This window comes from Antechinus flavipes, chromosome 2 (genome assembly GCF_016432865.1).
Source record: "Antechinus flavipes isolate AdamAnt ecotype Samford, QLD, Australia chromosome 2, AdamAnt_v2, whole genome shotgun sequence".
Classification (NCBI taxonomy): domain Eukaryota; kingdom Metazoa; phylum Chordata; class Mammalia; order Dasyuromorphia; family Dasyuridae; genus Antechinus; species Antechinus flavipes.
The window spans coordinates 183330435-183349568 of record NC_067399.1 but is presented as its reverse complement, the minus strand read 5'-3'; the positions used below and the strand labels follow the sequence as shown (position 1 = coordinate 183349568).

The 19134-nt window shown below is 33.6% G+C and overlaps 1 protein-coding gene across 1 annotated transcript in view; it reads right to left on the bottom strand.

Moving 5' to 3' along the window:
- Positions 1-19134, bottom strand: part of CSMD1 (CUB and Sushi multiple domains 1) — a 2716069-nt gene that overhangs the window by 294669 nt on the left and 2402266 nt on the right. Inside the window, exon 42 of the mRNA XM_051975995.1 lies at positions 2186-2374. Within this exon, the coding sequence (XP_051831955.1) occupies positions 2186-2374 (189 nt within the window). The remainder of the gene's footprint in view (positions 1-2185; positions 2375-19134) is intronic.

The window sequence follows — 19134 nt, the reverse complement described above, 5'->3', positions numbered from 1 at the left end:
TCTATTCTTTATGATACACTATCTCTTTTGATATTATCTTTATAGAAAATTCAAATGACAAGTTATTTTTGTCATATTAATAGCCTAGTTCTGAGCCTAAATGATTTTTTAAGACTAGTAATGAAAAAGTAGAGCAATGTTGAAAAAATGTTTACCTATTTGCATTTTCAACCTTCAATAGAAATTCAAACATAGCTAGATTCCTTTCCTTTTGGGCCACTAGCCTATAAGTATTTAGCATTTCAAAGACTGGCAAAGCTAATAATTTCATTTATTTTTTTCCATAGAAAGGAACAGTATTGATCAGTACTTAAATGTCAGTTTTATTATACTCTCTGTGATTCATTTATTTCTTGCATAATTCATTTAAGCAAATTATTAGTAGATTGAGAGAGAGCCTAAAAGTTGGACAAATTTGGTTTACATTTATGTTTGATACATATTGAATATATAATCCTGGCAAGTCATTCCTTTCAATGCCCTATGCCAGTGGTTTTCAAACATTTTGGTTTCAGGACTTCTTTATACACTTAAAAATAACTGAGGACTTCAAATATCTTTTATTTATGTGAGTTATACCCATCAATATTTTCTCTACTAAAAAAGTAAAATTAATATTAAAATATTCACTTATTAATTCATTTAAAATAGCAATAATAAGCCAAGACATTAATATAAGCTATATTTTAATGAAAATAATTATCATTCAAAATAAAAAAAATAATGATAAGACTAGCATAGTTATACATATTTTTTGCAAATCTTTTTAATGTCTCCTTGAAAGAAAGCTCCTTGATTCTCATGTTTTCTTCTGCACTTAATCTGTTGTGATATGCTATTTTGATTGAAGTATATGAAAAGAAAAAATCTATCCTCATGCAAATATATAGTTGAAAATGAGAGAAGTATTTAATAGGTAAATAATATATTACTATGAAAATACTTTAGACCTTTGATCTATTATGAATATCAAAAGGTTCCCTGAAAAGATCTTGAACACCCCCCAGGGATACACAAGACCACATTCTGAGAGCTTCCACTCTGGAGGATTATCTAAGACTTCATAAAAAAGGTACTGACCCATATTCATAAGTCCTCTCTTGAGAGTTACTTATACCAATAAAATCACAGGGACAGTTGCTGTTCTATCTTTATGTGCTAGGTACATCACTGAAAGGAATTTTTTTTAAACTTTAAATTGTAGTCCTTTTATCTTCTTTATTAAACTTATTTTTAATTGATATATATGTACATATATGTATATATGTACATATATATTTATTTATTTTCTTTACATGACATTTATTTTCAAATGTATCTCTTCTCACTTTCCTACCCAGGAGGAAATGTCTTGTATCAATTAATAAAAATGAGAGAGGAATTTTTTTAAATTAGTCAATAGATCTTCTAAGTCTGAAAGCAAATGTCATATTCCATATTTGTAGTTCCCAAGTCAAGATCAAATTTCTAATTAAGTGTGATAATTTACTATAACTATCTTAAAGTTTTAAGTGATGAGTTTCCCCTCGAACACATGGAATATAGGTATTCAAGGACTTTATTGTTTAGGTTCTAAATGACTACTTTTCTACACTTGTCTATCTCTATTCCTCTAGATGAAATTTATATTTCAGCTAAATTGGGCTATAATTGCAGAAAACCCTTACTTTCTTGCCTTTGCTAATTTCTCTAACTGAAATACTTACCTTTTCCACTTACCCATTAACCCTTCTTTAAATTTTGTCTCTTAAAATATTTCCAAAGACTCAAACTTTCTCCTCCTATATTAGTTAACTTTAAGCCTCCACAGCCTCTGTCTTCCAAACTAGATCTTGATCTCTCTTCTCTGACTCTCATAATAAATCTTTGTTAAAAGAAGGTACTAATACCCTAGCATCTAGTACAGATATGTATAGTCTTGCCTTATTTTAAGCTACTTGGAAGGAGGAACTATTTCTCCTTTACTTTCATATTTCCCCACAAATCCTAGCAGAATAGTACAATAAATTCTAATTATTTTGCAGAATAAATTTGCACAATTATTTTTACAGTAAATAATAATGCATGAATATTAATATATATATAATGGTGAGTATGTGGAAAAACGTTTTTTAAAACATGAAAAGAGTCCACAACAGCATCAAAAGAAAGAAAAAGAACTACTATGACAAATTTACTAACATACCATCACATCGTGGGAAGGGATAATTCCAATTTCTGTTGATCCCATGCTGACAAGTAAGGACAGGATGACCTATTAGAACATATCCAGGGTAGCATTCAAATGATATGGATTGTCCCACACTGTAATCCGAGTTGACCATATACCCATTTTGAAATGGTGGTGGATCGGGGCAATTTTGTAACTCATAAGCTGAAGAAAACAAAACAAACAAACAAACAAACATACAAAAAAAAAGCACATGTTTATTACATTAAGTTAGAAGGCATCAAGTAATTGAAGATATTATTGTACTTTGCCAAAATTAATTGCCTGACTGATAAGTTATCACTACAAAATAAATAGACTATCCCAATTATTGCAGGTAATTCACAGACTCTATATGATGTTTTAATTTAACACTTTAAATATTTTATTAGTACTTCTAAAAAATTCACTCTAAAGAACTTTGTTTTTTGTTGTTGTTGTTGTTGTTAAATAAAGGAATCATATGGCCCCATTTTCCTTTCTAAAAACAATTTATTGAAATATCTTTAAAAATGACATTTTCAAGTCACCAAGTGTATTAAGAACTGTTATGACAGCTCTTGCTTACAAGAAATGTTTACTCTGGAGGCAACAAAGAACATAGCAAAAAAGGATTTGAAATATATTTAGAAAGAAGGATGTACAAAATGAATGTCATGAAAATGCAATATAAATTCCAATAAAGAGAACATATAATAACTTTTTTTGGTTGTTAATGTTAACATCTTTCATTTTTGAGTATACTTCATACATTCATAGAATTGCAAAATCACATCTTTCTATAGGAAAGGTAAAGGCATTCTAATTTACTCTGCATCTGAACAGAAATCTCTGTAAGGTCTATAACAATAATTACATTTAATTTGAACTTAAAAGCCTCTAGAGGAGGGTCCTCCAAATTCACATGACAGTCAATTTTTGGGTAATTTTATTTATTCAGCAGTTTTACCACTTCTTTTTGTATAGTTGCTTGTTATGTTTGACTCTTTGTGACCCCATTTGGGTTTGTCTTGGCGAATGGTGTGCCATTTCAATCTCCAGCTCACTTTATAGTTGAGAAACTAAGGCAAAGAGGGTTAAGTGAATTGATCAGGTTCACACAGCTAATAAGTGTTTGAGGTCAAATATGAACTCAGGAAAATGAGTCTTCCTCACTGCAAGCCTGGCTTTCTATCAATTATGTCATCTAGCTGCCCTGTCAAAAATCTAATTTTCTACCAATTCCACCAATTGCCCTGTAAGAACAAATAGAATAAATCTAATTGTACTTACTTGTAATAATAATAATAATAGACAACTAGGTGGCTCAATGGAGAGAACTAGTCCTGGAATCAAGAAGACTTAAGTTCAAATTTGGCTTCAGACATTTACTAGTTATGTGACTCTTGGCAAATCATTTTATATCTGTTTGCCTCCATTTCCTCATCTATAAAATGAAGATAATAATAGCACCTACCTCACAGGGCTCTTGTAAGGATAGAGAACATATTTTTAAAAAGCTTTGCAAACCTAAAAATGCTATAAATTCTAGCTATTATTAATAATAGTTAACATTCCTACAATATTTTCATATTTGTAAAACACTTTAATGTAACAAACTTTTGTATTAGATGTTATCATATTTTTAAATGAGGAAGTAAAGGCCCTTAAATATTAAATGTCTTACCTTTGGTAATACAGCTAATAAATATTCAAAAGGGGGATTGATCACTTTTACTCTATATTTACTCCACCACTTTATTAGATGTTGTTGTTCACTAGTCATTTCAAACTCTTTATGAGCCCAGGGATTATATCAAGCCATGGCCTTCTATCCTCCACTAACTCCCAAGTCCATGCCCAGTGCTTTTATGATGTTGTCTATCCATCTCATCATTTGCTATCACCTCTTTTTGCCTTCAATCTTTCCCAACATCAGGGTCTATTCCATTGAGCCCTGTCTTCTCATTATGTGGATAAAGTGTTTGAGAGATGAAAATCCTTCAAATACTTAAAGACAGTTCTTATGTTCTCTTGAGCCTTTTTTATTCTCCAGGATAAACAACATATATTCACCTAAACTGGCCTCCCCCTTCTTGATTTAGCCAAGTCTCCTCTGATAGGTGTCTTTTTGCCTTCTTACAGAAGAATTTCCCCACACTTCTTTCAGAAGTCCTTCAGGACAAAAAGAAATCCTCATCTGAATACAATCACGAATTGGTTGGTTTGCTGGTTGGTTGTCCTTCATTCTCAAAAAGGACCAAAATGACATTATTATGTTAGAGTCAACTTACAGTGTGTCCAACTGTGGCTGATCAAACCAATACAAGCTCAGAATGTTCTGACACAGATTGGACAGAAATAGTCCATGGGAACATTTGGGGTAGCTTCTCTAATTCTACACATCTTATGTTAAATCTGACCAAGACTTTTGATACTGTCAGTTATGAGGGCTTATGGAAAATTATGTTAAAATTCGGTTGCCTGGAAAAGTTCATCAATTTTATGATGACATGCTTGTCCTGGTTCTGGACAATGGGAAATTCTCTCGAGCTTTCCCAATCAACAATGGAGTGAAAAAAGGATATGTACTTATTCCCATGATTTTTTAGGATTATGTTTTCAGCCATGTTGTCAAACACCTTCAATAAGGACAAACATGGAATCAAAATCAGCTACCACATTGATGGTAAATTCTTCAATCAGGAATCAATGATTCAGTGAAAGATCCATTTACTCTTTTGTACCCTGTATTCTATTACTGTTCTCATTTCAACTGTGTCCAACTTTATATGTCCCTATTTAGATTTTCTTGGTGAAGAGAATAGATGATTTGCCATTTCCTTTCCCAAGTCATTTATAATTGAGGAAACTGAAGAAGTAGAATAAGTTCATTTAAAAAGTAAAGAAAATCATTTTCATTACTTTTTAAGTCATGCCAGAATATCCCTCACTTCATGTAGCTCAGCTGGCACAATACATAGAATCCTTAAGCTAGAGCCAGTATCTGAATTCAAATCTGACTTTTTAAGTTGTGTAACTTGAGCAAGTCATTTCACTTCTGTTTGTCTCAATTTCCTATCTCTAAAATGGAGGTAATAATACCATGTTCCAGGGTTTTTGTGAGATTCAAATGAGATAATATTTGGAAAGTGCCTTAAAAACTTCATTGTGCTACATATTTGTCAGCTAGTTATTTTTTTCCCAAAATATAAGAATCTTATTTTCAGATTGTGAAGATATTGCTAATCTTGCTACTTTTTGGACAAAATTTCTTACACAGAATCCCAAAATGAAAGGAGATCCTAAAATTATAGTTCAAGTGTTTCCAGTACATTCATAACAGTCATATCATTTCATCCACCATCTGATCATCTATAGCTCTTCATCAGGTCCCAGTTTGGGTGAATTATAATTTGAAGATGGTTAATTGTCACACTTTGTTAATTCTGAATTTCTCTTTCTGTTAATGTGTTAGTGATCACATCAGTTTTGAAATGAGTATATATAGAAATGTAGACTGCTCCAAAACCCACCAACTTCACAAAAGAAGTTTTTATTTCCAATTTTTGAGGTAAGTTCTTTACTAGGTCTCAGTTTGACTGATATATTTATGTTAATAGTAAGAATAACTGTAAACAAACTGGTAGAGGAGTGAAATTCAGTTAAAGTCCAGCACTGTCTAATTATCATTTTTTAAACTGAATTACCAAAGTAATAGGTAGATCAGGGGAGTTCTGCAGACATGAAATAACAAAATTTCAAAATATTTTCATGGATTACAATATGGAGAAATATCAGTAGGAGATTAAAACTGGGGGATTTTACATTAGTTAAATCATTAGACATTAATTGTGGTGATTGGTGTCAACACAGAAAGATGTTAGTAGTAGAATGTCCCACAGAACCATACTTAGTCCTGTTATGTTCCATATTCTTTATCAGTAAATTAGATGAAGGGATAAAAACTATAGTTAGATGGCTAACCTACCAGATGGCAGAATTAGAATTCAAACATGATCTCAAGTGAGAATGATGGGTTGAATACATTATTATGACAGTTTCATTAGGTTAAATGTAAAGTCTTTAAAACTTGAACTAAAAATTATCTCAGAAGTATAGGGTTTGAGAGAGGTAATTTCTGAGAAAAAATGGGCTTTTATATGTATACAGCAATCTCAATATCAATCAGCTGTGTGATTTCATAGTTAAAATAGTCTAATAGACTTAGACTACATTAATATAAATATGGTATGCTACATGATAACATTGGTATGCAATAGTCATTTAGGATATTATATTTTGGGATCTTGTAACATTTTAGAAAAAGTATTAACAATTTGCAATGAATCCAATTTATGCACCAAAATGAGGTAATTGTAAACAATATCATATTAGGGTTGATTTAGGAAATGGAAATGTTTATGCTGATGAAAAGGGATTTTGGTGGGAGTCTGGGAAGTAGAGAAAATGCAATCTTTTAGAATGACTGTCTTTTAGAAAGAGGATTAGACATATATTATTTGACCTAAAAAGGCAAAACAGCCAATGGGAAGAAATTATAAAGAGATAGATTTTGGTATCATGTGAAGAAAACTTTCTAATCATTAAAGATATCTAAGTAATAGAATGAGTTACCTTAAGGGAATGTGGGGAATGATAAATAATGATAGTGGTTTCTTTATGATTTGAGGTCTTCAAAGAGAGGCTGGTTGCAATTGTTTCAGCATGTTATAGGTGGATTAAATTTTGACATGTACATAGAACTAAATGTACTCTAAAATTATTTTAATATGTAATTCTAATATCCATAATTTTATGCAAAGTAGTGGCAAAAATAGTGACATATTCCCTGAGTTTTGCGAAGTATGTCCACATTACTTGTGATTCCAAGAGAAGAATTGTGGTTCTGTTAGACAATCTGGATTTTAATATCTTTATGTGCTATATCAGAACACTGAATTTGATATTTTTCTTCATTAAGATTTAGTCAATAAGTAGCTATTGATTGATGAGGGCTACAATTTAGTCTAAAAACATAGAAAAAGAGGATCTATATTTATCCTTTTTTTCCCATTGATCTTACTTAAAAGGTCAACTTATGATTTATTTGTGACTACACACATTTGGGAGAGATTCTCCCAGAGAGACATAGAGACAAACTGGAACTCTCAAATTCTGACTAAAGATACACAAGTTTCCCTTTATGTTGTTTTCATTATTGTTGTTTGCTCTTCATTCTTGAAGACAACCATGACATCAGAGAGGTGAAGATGTGACATGCAAGTGAATTGGATTTAAATGAGGGAAAGCTGTGCAAAGTCACCAACCTCACTTTTTTCTACAGAGTCATCTGGGTCCAGGAGCAAAATATAGATCAGGGTGACTGGAGATGGCCCATGCACTGGAAAACATTGGCCTTTTTAAGTTAAATTCTTTAATAGGTTTCAGTTTGACTGATGCATTTATGTTAATAGTAAGAATAACTGTAAACAAGTATAAAATGTTCTGTTTATCTACCTGAGTTTGTTTCTGTGAGCATGGGAGTTTATACATAAGGCTATAGTTAGATATCTGGGTAGATAAAGATGAAGAGAAGCTAGGAGAAATAAAGAGATTTAAAGTCAGAAAGATTAATTTTCCTGAGTTCAAATCTGATCTTAGATACTTAGCTATATGAAGCTGGTCAAATCGCTTAACCACATTTGCCTCAGTTTCCTCAACTATAAAATGAGCTGGAGAAACAAATGGCAAACTACTCCAGTATCTTGGCCAACAAAACGCCAAAAGTGATCATGAAGAATCAAACATGTCTGAACAGATAAAGATGATTATAATGTGAGCTGAGTAATATGGGAAAAGGTCAACTAATTCTGCAAATCTATATACATTCTTGTAAAGTTTTCATTACAAGTTTACAATTTATTGTAACAATATTGTACAATTACATTACAAATTTTTTTCAAAACTGTATTGTGAAATAAACATACAAAAGCACAAACATTCATGCTTATGAACAAATAATGCAGGTCATTTTCCCTGATATGGACAGAGTTAAGTATTTCTTTGTGTTTGAAAGAAAGACCACAATGAAATACGTGATGGCTGTCATTTGTCTAAAAATGAATAGAAACTGGTTTTTGAACTACCACAGATAACAATGAAAGGCAAAGTTGCAGGAAAATACGAGGGCTTTTTGGCATTTTTTTCCCCTCTCTTTTTCTTTTTTTCTTTTCTTTTCTTTTCTTTTTTTGCTTTTAATGAGATGGAATGTTATTCTACCTGTGACTGTTCCCATTATACTCTCAGTGTGCAGTCCAAATGAGATTAGTATCTTCCTTTTAATCATACATTTCAGGCACATGTCTAAACATCCAAAATGAAAAGCTAAAAATACACTCCATTTGGGAGAGTCAGCAAGACTACCTAACCAGGAACACAAGAGTCCACAAACAACAGATGTGTCTGGATGTGTTCAAGGCAATTCTGGGAGCTCAGCAAAGCCCCAAAGTCTTCATCTCAGAAACATGTTCACAATTTAATCAAACTATGTTGTACAAAGTCGGTATCTATTAGAGCTATAAATGGTAATGCTAATAATTGTTTACTCTTGATTATTATAAACCATTTTGAAGTAATTATTTAAGTTAATTTAACTTGTGGCAATATTTGCATATGTTTTCCAAACCTCTCCTACATATACAGGAAACAGAAGAAAAGTGTCTTTATTTTATGTGTGTCAATATTCTCAACTCTTCTAATGAACCTGTAATTGCATCCGTTGGCATTCCCTTTCTTAATGTAGAAACTAACCAGAACCTTTTCCTCTTCCAGTGTCACTTTTCATGATCTCCCCAAGTGAATCATGGGGAAATAGAGGTAAGGTCTAAGCATTCACAGAGAAAAAATCAAATGGATAAAAATATTGATTGTTCTAATTCCATGTAGTTAGTAACATTTTATAATTGAAAGATTTTGCCTTATAAGTATGATTATTTAAAATTTTATCTATGCATAATAAAAATAGCTATTGCCTAGTTTTTTGCATAGTCAAGAACTTCAAATGTTGGGTGTTATATCATTTAAACCTTATAATGATAAGAGTGGTTACTGTAGGTATGCTTATCTCCATTTAAAGGTGATAAAACTGAAGTTTAAAAAGATTAATTGGTTTGCCTAAGGCTGCACTATTGTTATTGTCAGTGGTATAATACAAACCCAGGTTTTCTAGACTCTTAAATTATACTTTTCATTACCATTTGTTATAATAAAATTGTATAATTATGCACAATTGTGTTTAAATCTCCAAAAGCAAAATATTACTAAAATACAAAATGGACTTTTGAGAATGAAGAGAGAAAAACTATATCAACTGAAGAGTCAAAAAAGTGACAGTGCACATAAAATTATTGGCATTGATAGGTAAAAGGAGTTAGGGAGATCATCTGGTCTAATACCTTTCTTCATTTTATATATGTCCTGCCCAAAGTCACAAAAATATCAGTAGCAAAAGTGAGGATTTTTCCTCTAATTACACTACTTTTTTGTTACTCTACCACATGTTTTCTCTGAGGACTTGGGGAGATTCTGTAGCTTTGGTTGCTCTCAGGACAGAAAGAGTGCTTCTGATTACAAAAGATCTATAGAAATTTTAGAAAAAGCAGAAGGAAAATAATGCCAATATAAGCAGGATGTTGTTTTAGAAAATTCACCCCTGATCATAAAAGAGAGGAGGCAAAAAGACTAGTCAGTCTGTCAAGAATTTCTGAGTGTTAATATCAACAATGACCTACAATGACTCTGTGATACAAGGCAAATCATTTCACAGCTAACATGCTACAATTAGAAGTTACTAGAAGTGTTGGGTCTGCCTTAGTAGGGGAAATTTCTTTCCTGAGAGTTGTTCATACAATTGAATCACAGGTCTGGTCCAGAAAAAAAAGAGATGTGCTTGAAACTCAAGAAATGGAAAAGGGTTCATTCTTTATATTAAAGAACTACAAAATTTCTAGTTTTGTATTAAGAAAAAAAATTCATCTGACAAAATGTGCCCAAACATATTCAGATAGGTCAGTTTTATTAACATAAATCTGTTTTTAAAAAAATCACAAACTGACTTTCTAAACATAGTCCAATTAGCCAAAAGCATCTCATTCCCTACTAATGACCCACTCCATCTTGTGATATAGTACAAGATCTTACCCACATCCCTCTTCATATAGAATAAACTTATTTCTTCATATTCTTTAGCACTATCCTATTTTAGACTGCCTAAAATATGGACAATCCAAAAGAAAAAAATAAAGACTACATGCATATATAATGAGTGGTAAATTTATATGAATCTCTACTACAACCCCAGTAATAGAGAAATTATTTTTTTTATTTTATTTTTTTAAATTTTTTATTTAATAATTACATTATATTGACACTCATTTCTGTTCCGATTTTTTTTCCCCTCCCTCCCTCCACCCCCTCCCCTAGATGGCAAGCAGTCCTTTATATGTTGGATATGTTGCAGTATATCCTAGATACAATATATGTTTGCAGAACCGAACAGTTCTCTTGTTGCGTAGGGAGAATTGGATTCAGAAGGTATAAATAATCCGGGAAGAAAAACAAAAATGCAGATAGTTCACATTCGTTTCCCAGTGTTCTTTCTTTGGGTGTAGCTGCTTTTGTCCGTCATTTATCAATTGAAACTCAGGTCTCTTTGTCAAAGAAATCCACTTCCATCAAAATATGTCCTCATACAATATCGTTGTCGAAGTGTATAATGATCTCCTGGTTCTGCTCATTTCACTTAGCATCAGTTCATGTAGGTCTCTCCAAGCCTCTCTGTATTCATCCTGCTGGTCATTTCTTACAGAACAATAATATTCCATAACATTCATATACCACAATTTACCCAGCCATTCTCCAATTGATGGGCATCCATTCATTTTCCAGTTTCTAGCCACTACAAACAGGGCTGCTACAAACATTTTGGCACATACAGGTCCCTTTCCCTTCTTTAGTATTTCTTTGGGATATAAGCCCAATAGAAACACTGCTGGATCAAAGGGTATGCACAATTTGATAATTTTTTGGGCATAATTCCAGATTGCTCTCCAGAATGGTTGGATTCGTTCACAACTCCACCAACAATGCATTAGTGTCCCAGTTTTCCCGCATCCCCTCCAACATTCATCATTATTTTTTCCTGTCATCTTAGCCAATCTGACAGGTGTGTAGTGGTATCTCAGAGTTGTCTTAATTTGCATTTCTCTGATCAATAATGATTTGGAACACTCTTTCATATGAGTGGTAATAGTTTCAATCTCATCCTCTGAAAATTGTCTGTTCATATCCTTTGACCATTTATCAATTGGAGAATGGCTTGATTTCTTATAAATTTGAGTCAGTTCTCTATATATTTTGGAAATGAGGCCTTTATCAGAACCTTTAACTGTGAAAATGTTTTCCCAGTTTGTTGCTTCCCTTCTAATCTTGTTTGCATTAGTTTTATTTGTACAAAGGCTTTTTAATTTGATGTAATCGAAATTTTCTATTCTGTGATCAGTAATGGTCTCTAGTTCATCTTTGGTCACAAATTTCTTTCTCCTCCACAAGTCTGAGAGATAAACTATTCTATGTTCCTCTAATTTATTTATAATCTCGTTCTTTATGCCTAGGTCATGGACCCATTTTGATCTTATCTTGGTATATGGTGTTAAGTGTGGGTCCATGCCTAATTTCTGCCATACTAATTTCCAATTATCCCAGCAGTTTTTATCAAATAATGAATTCTTTTCCCAGAAGTTAGGGGCTTTGGGTTTGTCAAACACTAGATTGCTATAATTGACTATTCTGTCTTGTGAGCCTAGCCTTTTCCACTGATCCACTAATCTATTTCTTAGCCAATACCAAATGGTTTTGGTGACTGCTGCTTTATAATATAATTTTAGATCAGGTACAGCTAGGCCACCTTCATTTGATTTTTTTTTCATTAGTTCCCTTGAGATTCTCGACTTTTTATTGTTCCATATGAATTTTGTTGTTATTTTTTCTAGATCAATAAAATATTTTCTTGGAAGTCTGATTGGTATAGCACTAAATAAATAGATTAGTTTAGGGAGTATTGTCATCTTTATTATGTTCGCTCGGCCAATCCAAGAGCACTTAATATTTTTCCAATTATTTAAGTCTGACTTTATTTGTGTGGAGACTTTTTTATAATTTTGCTCATATAATTCCTGACTTTCCTTTGGTAGATAGATTCCCAAATATTTTATGGTATCAACAGTTATTCTGAATGGAATTTCTCTTTGTATCTCTTGCTGTTGGGTTTTGTTGGTGATGTATAAAAATGCTGAGGATTTATGGGGATTTATTTTGTAGCCAGCTACTTTGCTAAAATTATGAATTATTTCCAATAGCTTTTTGGTAGAATCTCTGGGGTTCTCTAGGTATACCATCATATCATCTGCAAAGAGTGATAGTTTGGTTTCCTCATTGCCTACTCTAATTCCTTTTATATCTTTCTCGACTCTTATTGCCGAGGCTAGTGTTTCTAATACGATATTAAATAATAATGGTGATAGTGGGCAACCTTGCTTCACTCCAGATCTTACTGGGAAAGGTTCCAGTTTTTCCCCATTGCATATGATGCTTACTGATGGTTTTAAATATATGCTCCTGACTATTTTAAGGAAAAGTCCATTTATTCCTATGCTCTCAAGTGTTTTTATTAGGAATGGATGTTGGATTTTATCAAATGCTTTTTCTGCATCTATTGAGATGATCATATGGTTTTTGTTTGTTTGGTTATTGATATAGTCAATTATGCTAATAGTTTTCCTAATATTGAACCAGCCCTGCATTCCTGGTATAAATCCTACTTGGTCATAGTGTATTATCCTGGTGACAATTTTCTGTAATCTTTTTGCTAATATTTTATTTAAGATTTTAGCATCAATATTCATTAGGGAGATTGGTCTATAATTTTCTTTCTCTGTTTTCAGCCTACCTGGTTTAGGTATCAGTACCATATCTGTGTCATAAAAGGAGTTTGGTAGGACTCCTTCAATCCCTATTTTTTCAAATAGTTTATATAACATTGGAGTTAATTGTTCTTTAAATGTTTGGTAGAATTCACATGTAAATCCATCTGGTCCTGGGGATTTTTTCTTAGGGAGTTGATTGATAGTTTGTTCTATTTCTTTTTCTGAGATGGGACTGTTTAGGATATTTACTTCTTCCTCTGTTAGTTTGGGCAAGCTGTATTTTTGGAGGTATTTTTCTATTTCATTTAAGTTGTCGAATTTATTGGCATAAAGTTGGGCAAAGTAACTCCTAATTATTGCTCTAATTTCCTCTTCGTTAGTGGTGAGTTCTCCCTTTTCATTTTTAGGACTAACAATTTGATTTTCCTCTTTCCTTTTTTTAATCAGATTTACTAAGGGTTTGTCTATTTTGTTGGTTTTTTCATAGAACCAACTCTTAGTTTTATTAATCAATTCAATAGTTTTTTTACTTTCAATTTTATTGATCTCACCTTTTACTTTTAGAATTTCAAGTTTAGTGTTTGACTGGGGGTTTTTAATTTGTTCCTTTTCTAGCATTTTTAATTGCAAACCCAATTCATTGACCTTCTCTTTCTCTATTTTATACAAATAGGCCTCTAGAGATATGAAATTTCCCCTTATTACCGCTTTGGCTGCATCCCATACATTTTGGTATGATGTCTCATTATTATCGTTTTCTTGGGTGAAGTTATTAATTATGTCTATGATTTGCTGTTTCACCCAATCATTCTTTAGTATGAGATTATTTAGTTTCCAATTATTTTTTGGTCTACTTCCCCCTGCTTTTTTGTTGAATGTAATTTTCATTGCATCGTGGTCTGAAAAGGATGCATTTACTATTTCTGCCTTACTACATTTGAGTTTGAGGTTTTTATGTCCTAATATATGGTCAATTTTTGTATAGGTTCCATGAACTGCTGAAAAGAAAGTGTATTCCTTTCTGTCTCCATTACATTTTCTCCAGAGATCTATCATATCTAGCTTTTCTAGTATTCTGTTTACCTCTTTGACTTCTTTCTTATTTATTTTCTGGTTTGATTTATCTAATTCTGAGAGTGCAAGGTTAAGATCTCCCACTATTATAGTTTTACTGTCTATTTCTTCTTGCAGCTCTCTTAGTTTCTCTTTTAAGAATTTAGATGCTACCCCACTTGGTGCATATATGTTTAATATAGATAGTGCTTCATTATCCATGCTATCCTTTAGCAAGATATAGTGTCCTTCCTTATCTCTTTTAATTAGGTCAATTTTTGCTTTAGCTTGATCTGAGATCAGGATGGCTACCCCTGCTTTTTTGACTTCACCTGAAGCATAGTAGATTTTGCTCCAACCTTTTACCTTTAACCTGCATGTATCTCCCCGCTTCAGGTGTGTTTCCTGTAAACAACATATTGTAGGATTCTGGCTTTTAATCCATTCTGCTAACCGTTTCCTCTTTATGGGGGAGTTTACCCCGTTCACATTTATGGTTAGAATGACCAATTCTGTATTACTTGCCATCTTGTTAACCCCGGTTTATGCTTTCCTCCCTTCTTTCCCCTTTCCCCCCCTTCCAAGTATTAAGCTTGTGAGCACCCCTTGCTTCTCACAGCCCTCCCTTTTTAGTGTCCCTCCCCCGCCTTAGAGTTCCTCCCCCTATCTTACCCCTTTCCCTCCCAGTTCCCGTATTCCCTTCCGCTTAGCTTATTCCTTCCCTTTCCACTTTTCCCTTCTCACTTTTCAATGAGATGGGAGAAGTTTCACCATAGATTGAATATGTCTTAAGATTTTTCACTTAAAGCCAATTCTGAAGGCAGTAAGATACCCACTATATTCATCCCCCTCCATTCTTTCTCTCAGATATAATAGGTTTCCTATGCCTCTTCATGAGATGTACTACCCCCACTTTACCCTTTTTCTGGTACAATGTCCTTTCCACATCAATTTCTAGAACAAGGTATACATGTATTCTTTATACATCTATATAGTCAAAATATAGTTCCCAAAATTAATCTTTACCTTTTTAGATTTCTCTTGAGTTCTATATTTGTAGATCAAACTTTTTGTTAAGTTCTGGTTTTTTCATCAGAAATAGATGAAATTCGCTTACTTCGTTGAATGTCCATCTTCTTCCCTGGAAAAAGATGCTCATTCTCGCTGGGTAAGTTATTTTTGGTTGCATACCAAGTTCCTTAGCCTTTCGGAATATCATATTCCAGGCCCTTCGATCTTTTAATGTGGATGCTGCCAGATCCTGGGTGATCCTTATTGTGGCTCCTTGATACTTGAATTGGGTTTTTCTAGCCGCTTGCAATATTTTTTCTTTCATCTGAGGGTTCTGGCATTTGGCCACTATATTCCTTGGTGTTTTGATTTTAGGATCCCTTTCAGTGGGTGATCGATGAATCCTTTCAATGTTTATTTTTTCCTCTGTTCCTATGACTTCTGGGCAGTTCTCTTTGATAATTTCCTGGAAGACAGTGTCCAGGCTCTTTTTTTCATCATGTTTTTCTGGGAGTCCAATGATTCTCAGATTGTCTCTCCTGGATCTGTTTTCCAGGTCTGTTGTCTTCCCCAGAAGGTATTTCACATTTTTCTCCATTGTTTGATTTTTTTGGATTTGCTTGACTGATTCTTCTTGTCTCCTCGAGTCATTCAATTCCACTTGTTCAATTCTGATTTTCAGTGAAGTATTCTCTTCACTCACTTTTTAAAAATCTTTCTCTAATTGTCCAATTGAGTTCTTTTGTTCTGTGGAATTTTTTTCCATTTCGCCAATTTTGTTTTTTAGAGAGCTGTTTTCTGTTTCCAGTTCACTAATCCTATTTTTCAAGGATTTTACTTCTTTATCCACTCTCTCTTTAACTGACTTCTCCAGGCTCTTTTGCCAAGCCTCCCTCTCCTTTTCCCAAGCTTCCTTCTCCTTTTGCCAAGCCTCACTCTGCTTTCCCCATTTTTCTTCTAGCTCCCTTGTGAGAGCCTTTTTAATCACTTCTATGAGGTTCATCTGTGCTGAGGAACAGACGATCTCCTCCTTTGGGGAATCACCTGGGGACTGCCTGTTTTTAGTCTCCTCAGGATTTAGAGTCTGCTCTCTATCTGTGTAGAAGCTGTCAAGGGTTAAAGTCCTCTTCAGCTTCTTGCTCATTCTGTCTATTAATTAGAGACAAACTACCAAAGAAAAACAGAAAAAACTGGAGTCTTTCTTTGGGGGAGGGGTTGGGTATGTTATCGAGCTTCCTCTACAGACTGCAGGGGGCAGCAGTGAGGCACTAGCAGGACTGTGCTGCGCCTGCGCTCTGAGATCCCAGAGCGTGCTGAGTCACTGAGGGGGGGGAAGGGCGGGGGCGGCCAGGTCCTGAGAGACTCCAGCTGTTTGCGGTTGTGTTCTTCAGCCCCGGTGTTTTTAGCTTCTCTGCTGGGCTGTTGACTTGCTGCAGGTTCCAAACCTGTAGCGAAGCTCTCCCCGCAGAGACAGCTGCGATCACTCCCCACCCCCTCTCCAGTCTGCTCCCGTGCTCTCACTGCCGCTGCCCTCAGCCTGCGCCCGATCTAAAACCGCCCCAGCCCTCCAGTAAAGACAGACCTTTCTTGGCGGATCTCAAGGATGGCTTCTCTTGCTAACTATTTGTGGGTTTTTTTCAGTCAAGCATTGATTCAGAGGCTTGTAATGAAGTGGATAGTGAGAGAAAGCGCGGAGCTTATGCAACTGTGAGCCTCCTCTCCGCCATCTTAACCGGAAGTCCCAGTAATAGAGAAATTAAGTAACACAATTGAACTCTGTAATCACTCTGAAACTGTGTTCCCTTTTGATCTATAAAATTAATACTCAGAAACTGTATTTCCTTTTGATCTTGGAGTCTCAGGCCATCCTGGGAAAGCACATTTCCCCAGACAAGTTAAGTGTCCTTATTCAATTAGAAATCTCAGTCAAAAAGCACCCTTTTGATATTTTGGGATGCCAACCCCTTTCAGGAAATTCCAATTGGAGATCTGGGCCAGATATTATCATCTAGGCCTGGGGACTTTGGCTTTCTTTTCAACCTGAAATCTGAGCCGCAAGATTCCTTTTTAAAGGGCAATTTCTGAACTCATTCTTTGCAGAATGTCCAAAGTAAGACCCTGCCCACTGAGAAGGCATTCTCTTCTCAGTGCCAGCTTCCATTTTCCTAATAAGACTTTGCCACTAAAGAAATCAGTCTCTTAGCAAAACTGACTTCCTAACCAACAATAAACTTCCATTTTTGCCACTAATATTTTGGGATTTGTGAATTCTTTCATGAAGAACCTGCATCGACCAAAAGGGGATTTCCACAACTCTCTTGACTACCACTAACTTCATCATTAAGGATCTTTAAAAAATGCAGTTTAATATATTATTTATTTCAAGTCTTTAAAATTGCTCATCAATGTAAATAAAATTCACATAATTAGGAATCATAAAAGGAAAAAATATATATATTTTTAAAGATATAACTTTGCTAAAAATGGATTTTTGAGACCATATATGGTAAGAGAAGGTTTCTTGCATTAGATGGAGGAGTTTTATCTATTTATTTACATTTTGCTTTGTGCATTGTAATCCAGTTCAGGGTGCCTTGATCTTTCACAAAACAGACAATTTAATGTTATAAAATACTATATAGTTGTCATTTATGCTCCTAAATCAAGTATTTTACTCCTTTGTTTCCTTATGTGGTGATCCTAGAATCTTGAAGATTTAGGTCTACAAAACCTAAATTCTTAAACATTTCTATTATTTTAGAAAGCTTGGAAGATGGATTTCATTGGCTATATTTATCTTAGTCCATTTAAAATCTCAATAATTTAAGGAGGGAAAAAGGGGAAAGAAATAAACTACTACATATCTGGTGCTGTGCTAATCTGTGTTAATTACAAATATTATCTCACTTAAACCTTGCAATAACCCTCTAAAGTACTATATAATAATAGTAGTAAGAAACAACACTTTCATCATTCATAATTTGCAGATAAGAAATGTAAGGTAAACAGAGATCATTTGGGAGCAATATTGCAAGACTAGGATTACATTGCTGGTAAGTATCTAATAAAGCTGGGATTAAAGTTAGTCTTCCTGACTCTAGGCCCCATGCAATGCACCACCCCGTTGCTTCAAGTTTAATAAATCCCCTAATTTAACAGATCCCCTAATCATATCATCATGAGCATAACCTCTGTCAACATAGATTACAATTCATTCATACATCTAATCACAAGACATTCTTATCTACAGGCATTCCATAATAGATCTGTGGAGTATTCTGTCATATCTCAGATTCTGGCTAATAATATATTTATTATTCATAAATTCATAAATTACAGAATATCAGAATCAAAACATAAACAATTATTAAATTCCCACTATGTACTTATTAATGTTACCAATTGATTTAATTTTTCTTGTAGAGTTTTTGTAAATATCAGCTATCACTGATATGTCCGAAGCACAAAAGTGCTAATTAATAGAGATTTTGTGGAAACTTATATAAGTTATATCTTACTATAAATGAAACAAATTTATGAGTCATGCTGGGAGAGAAAAATCAGAGCAAAAGGGAAAAACTATGGGAGAGATTAAAAAAAAAAACAGAATAAAGAAATGACTATAGCATATATTGGTTTACATTCATTCTCCATAGATCTTTTTCTGGATGCAGATGGCATTTTCTATCCAAAATCTTATTGGGATTGCTTTGGATCTTGGAACCATGAAATGGTTCATTCAAAAATGAAACAAACTATAAATTTAACAAGTCTATTTAAAATCTCATGCTACCTTGATTTGTTTAAAGACATTATCATTCTTTATGTTGGAAAGTAAATTTAAAAGTTACTCTTTTCAAAGATAATTAGGAAAAAATCTATATATTCTAAAATATC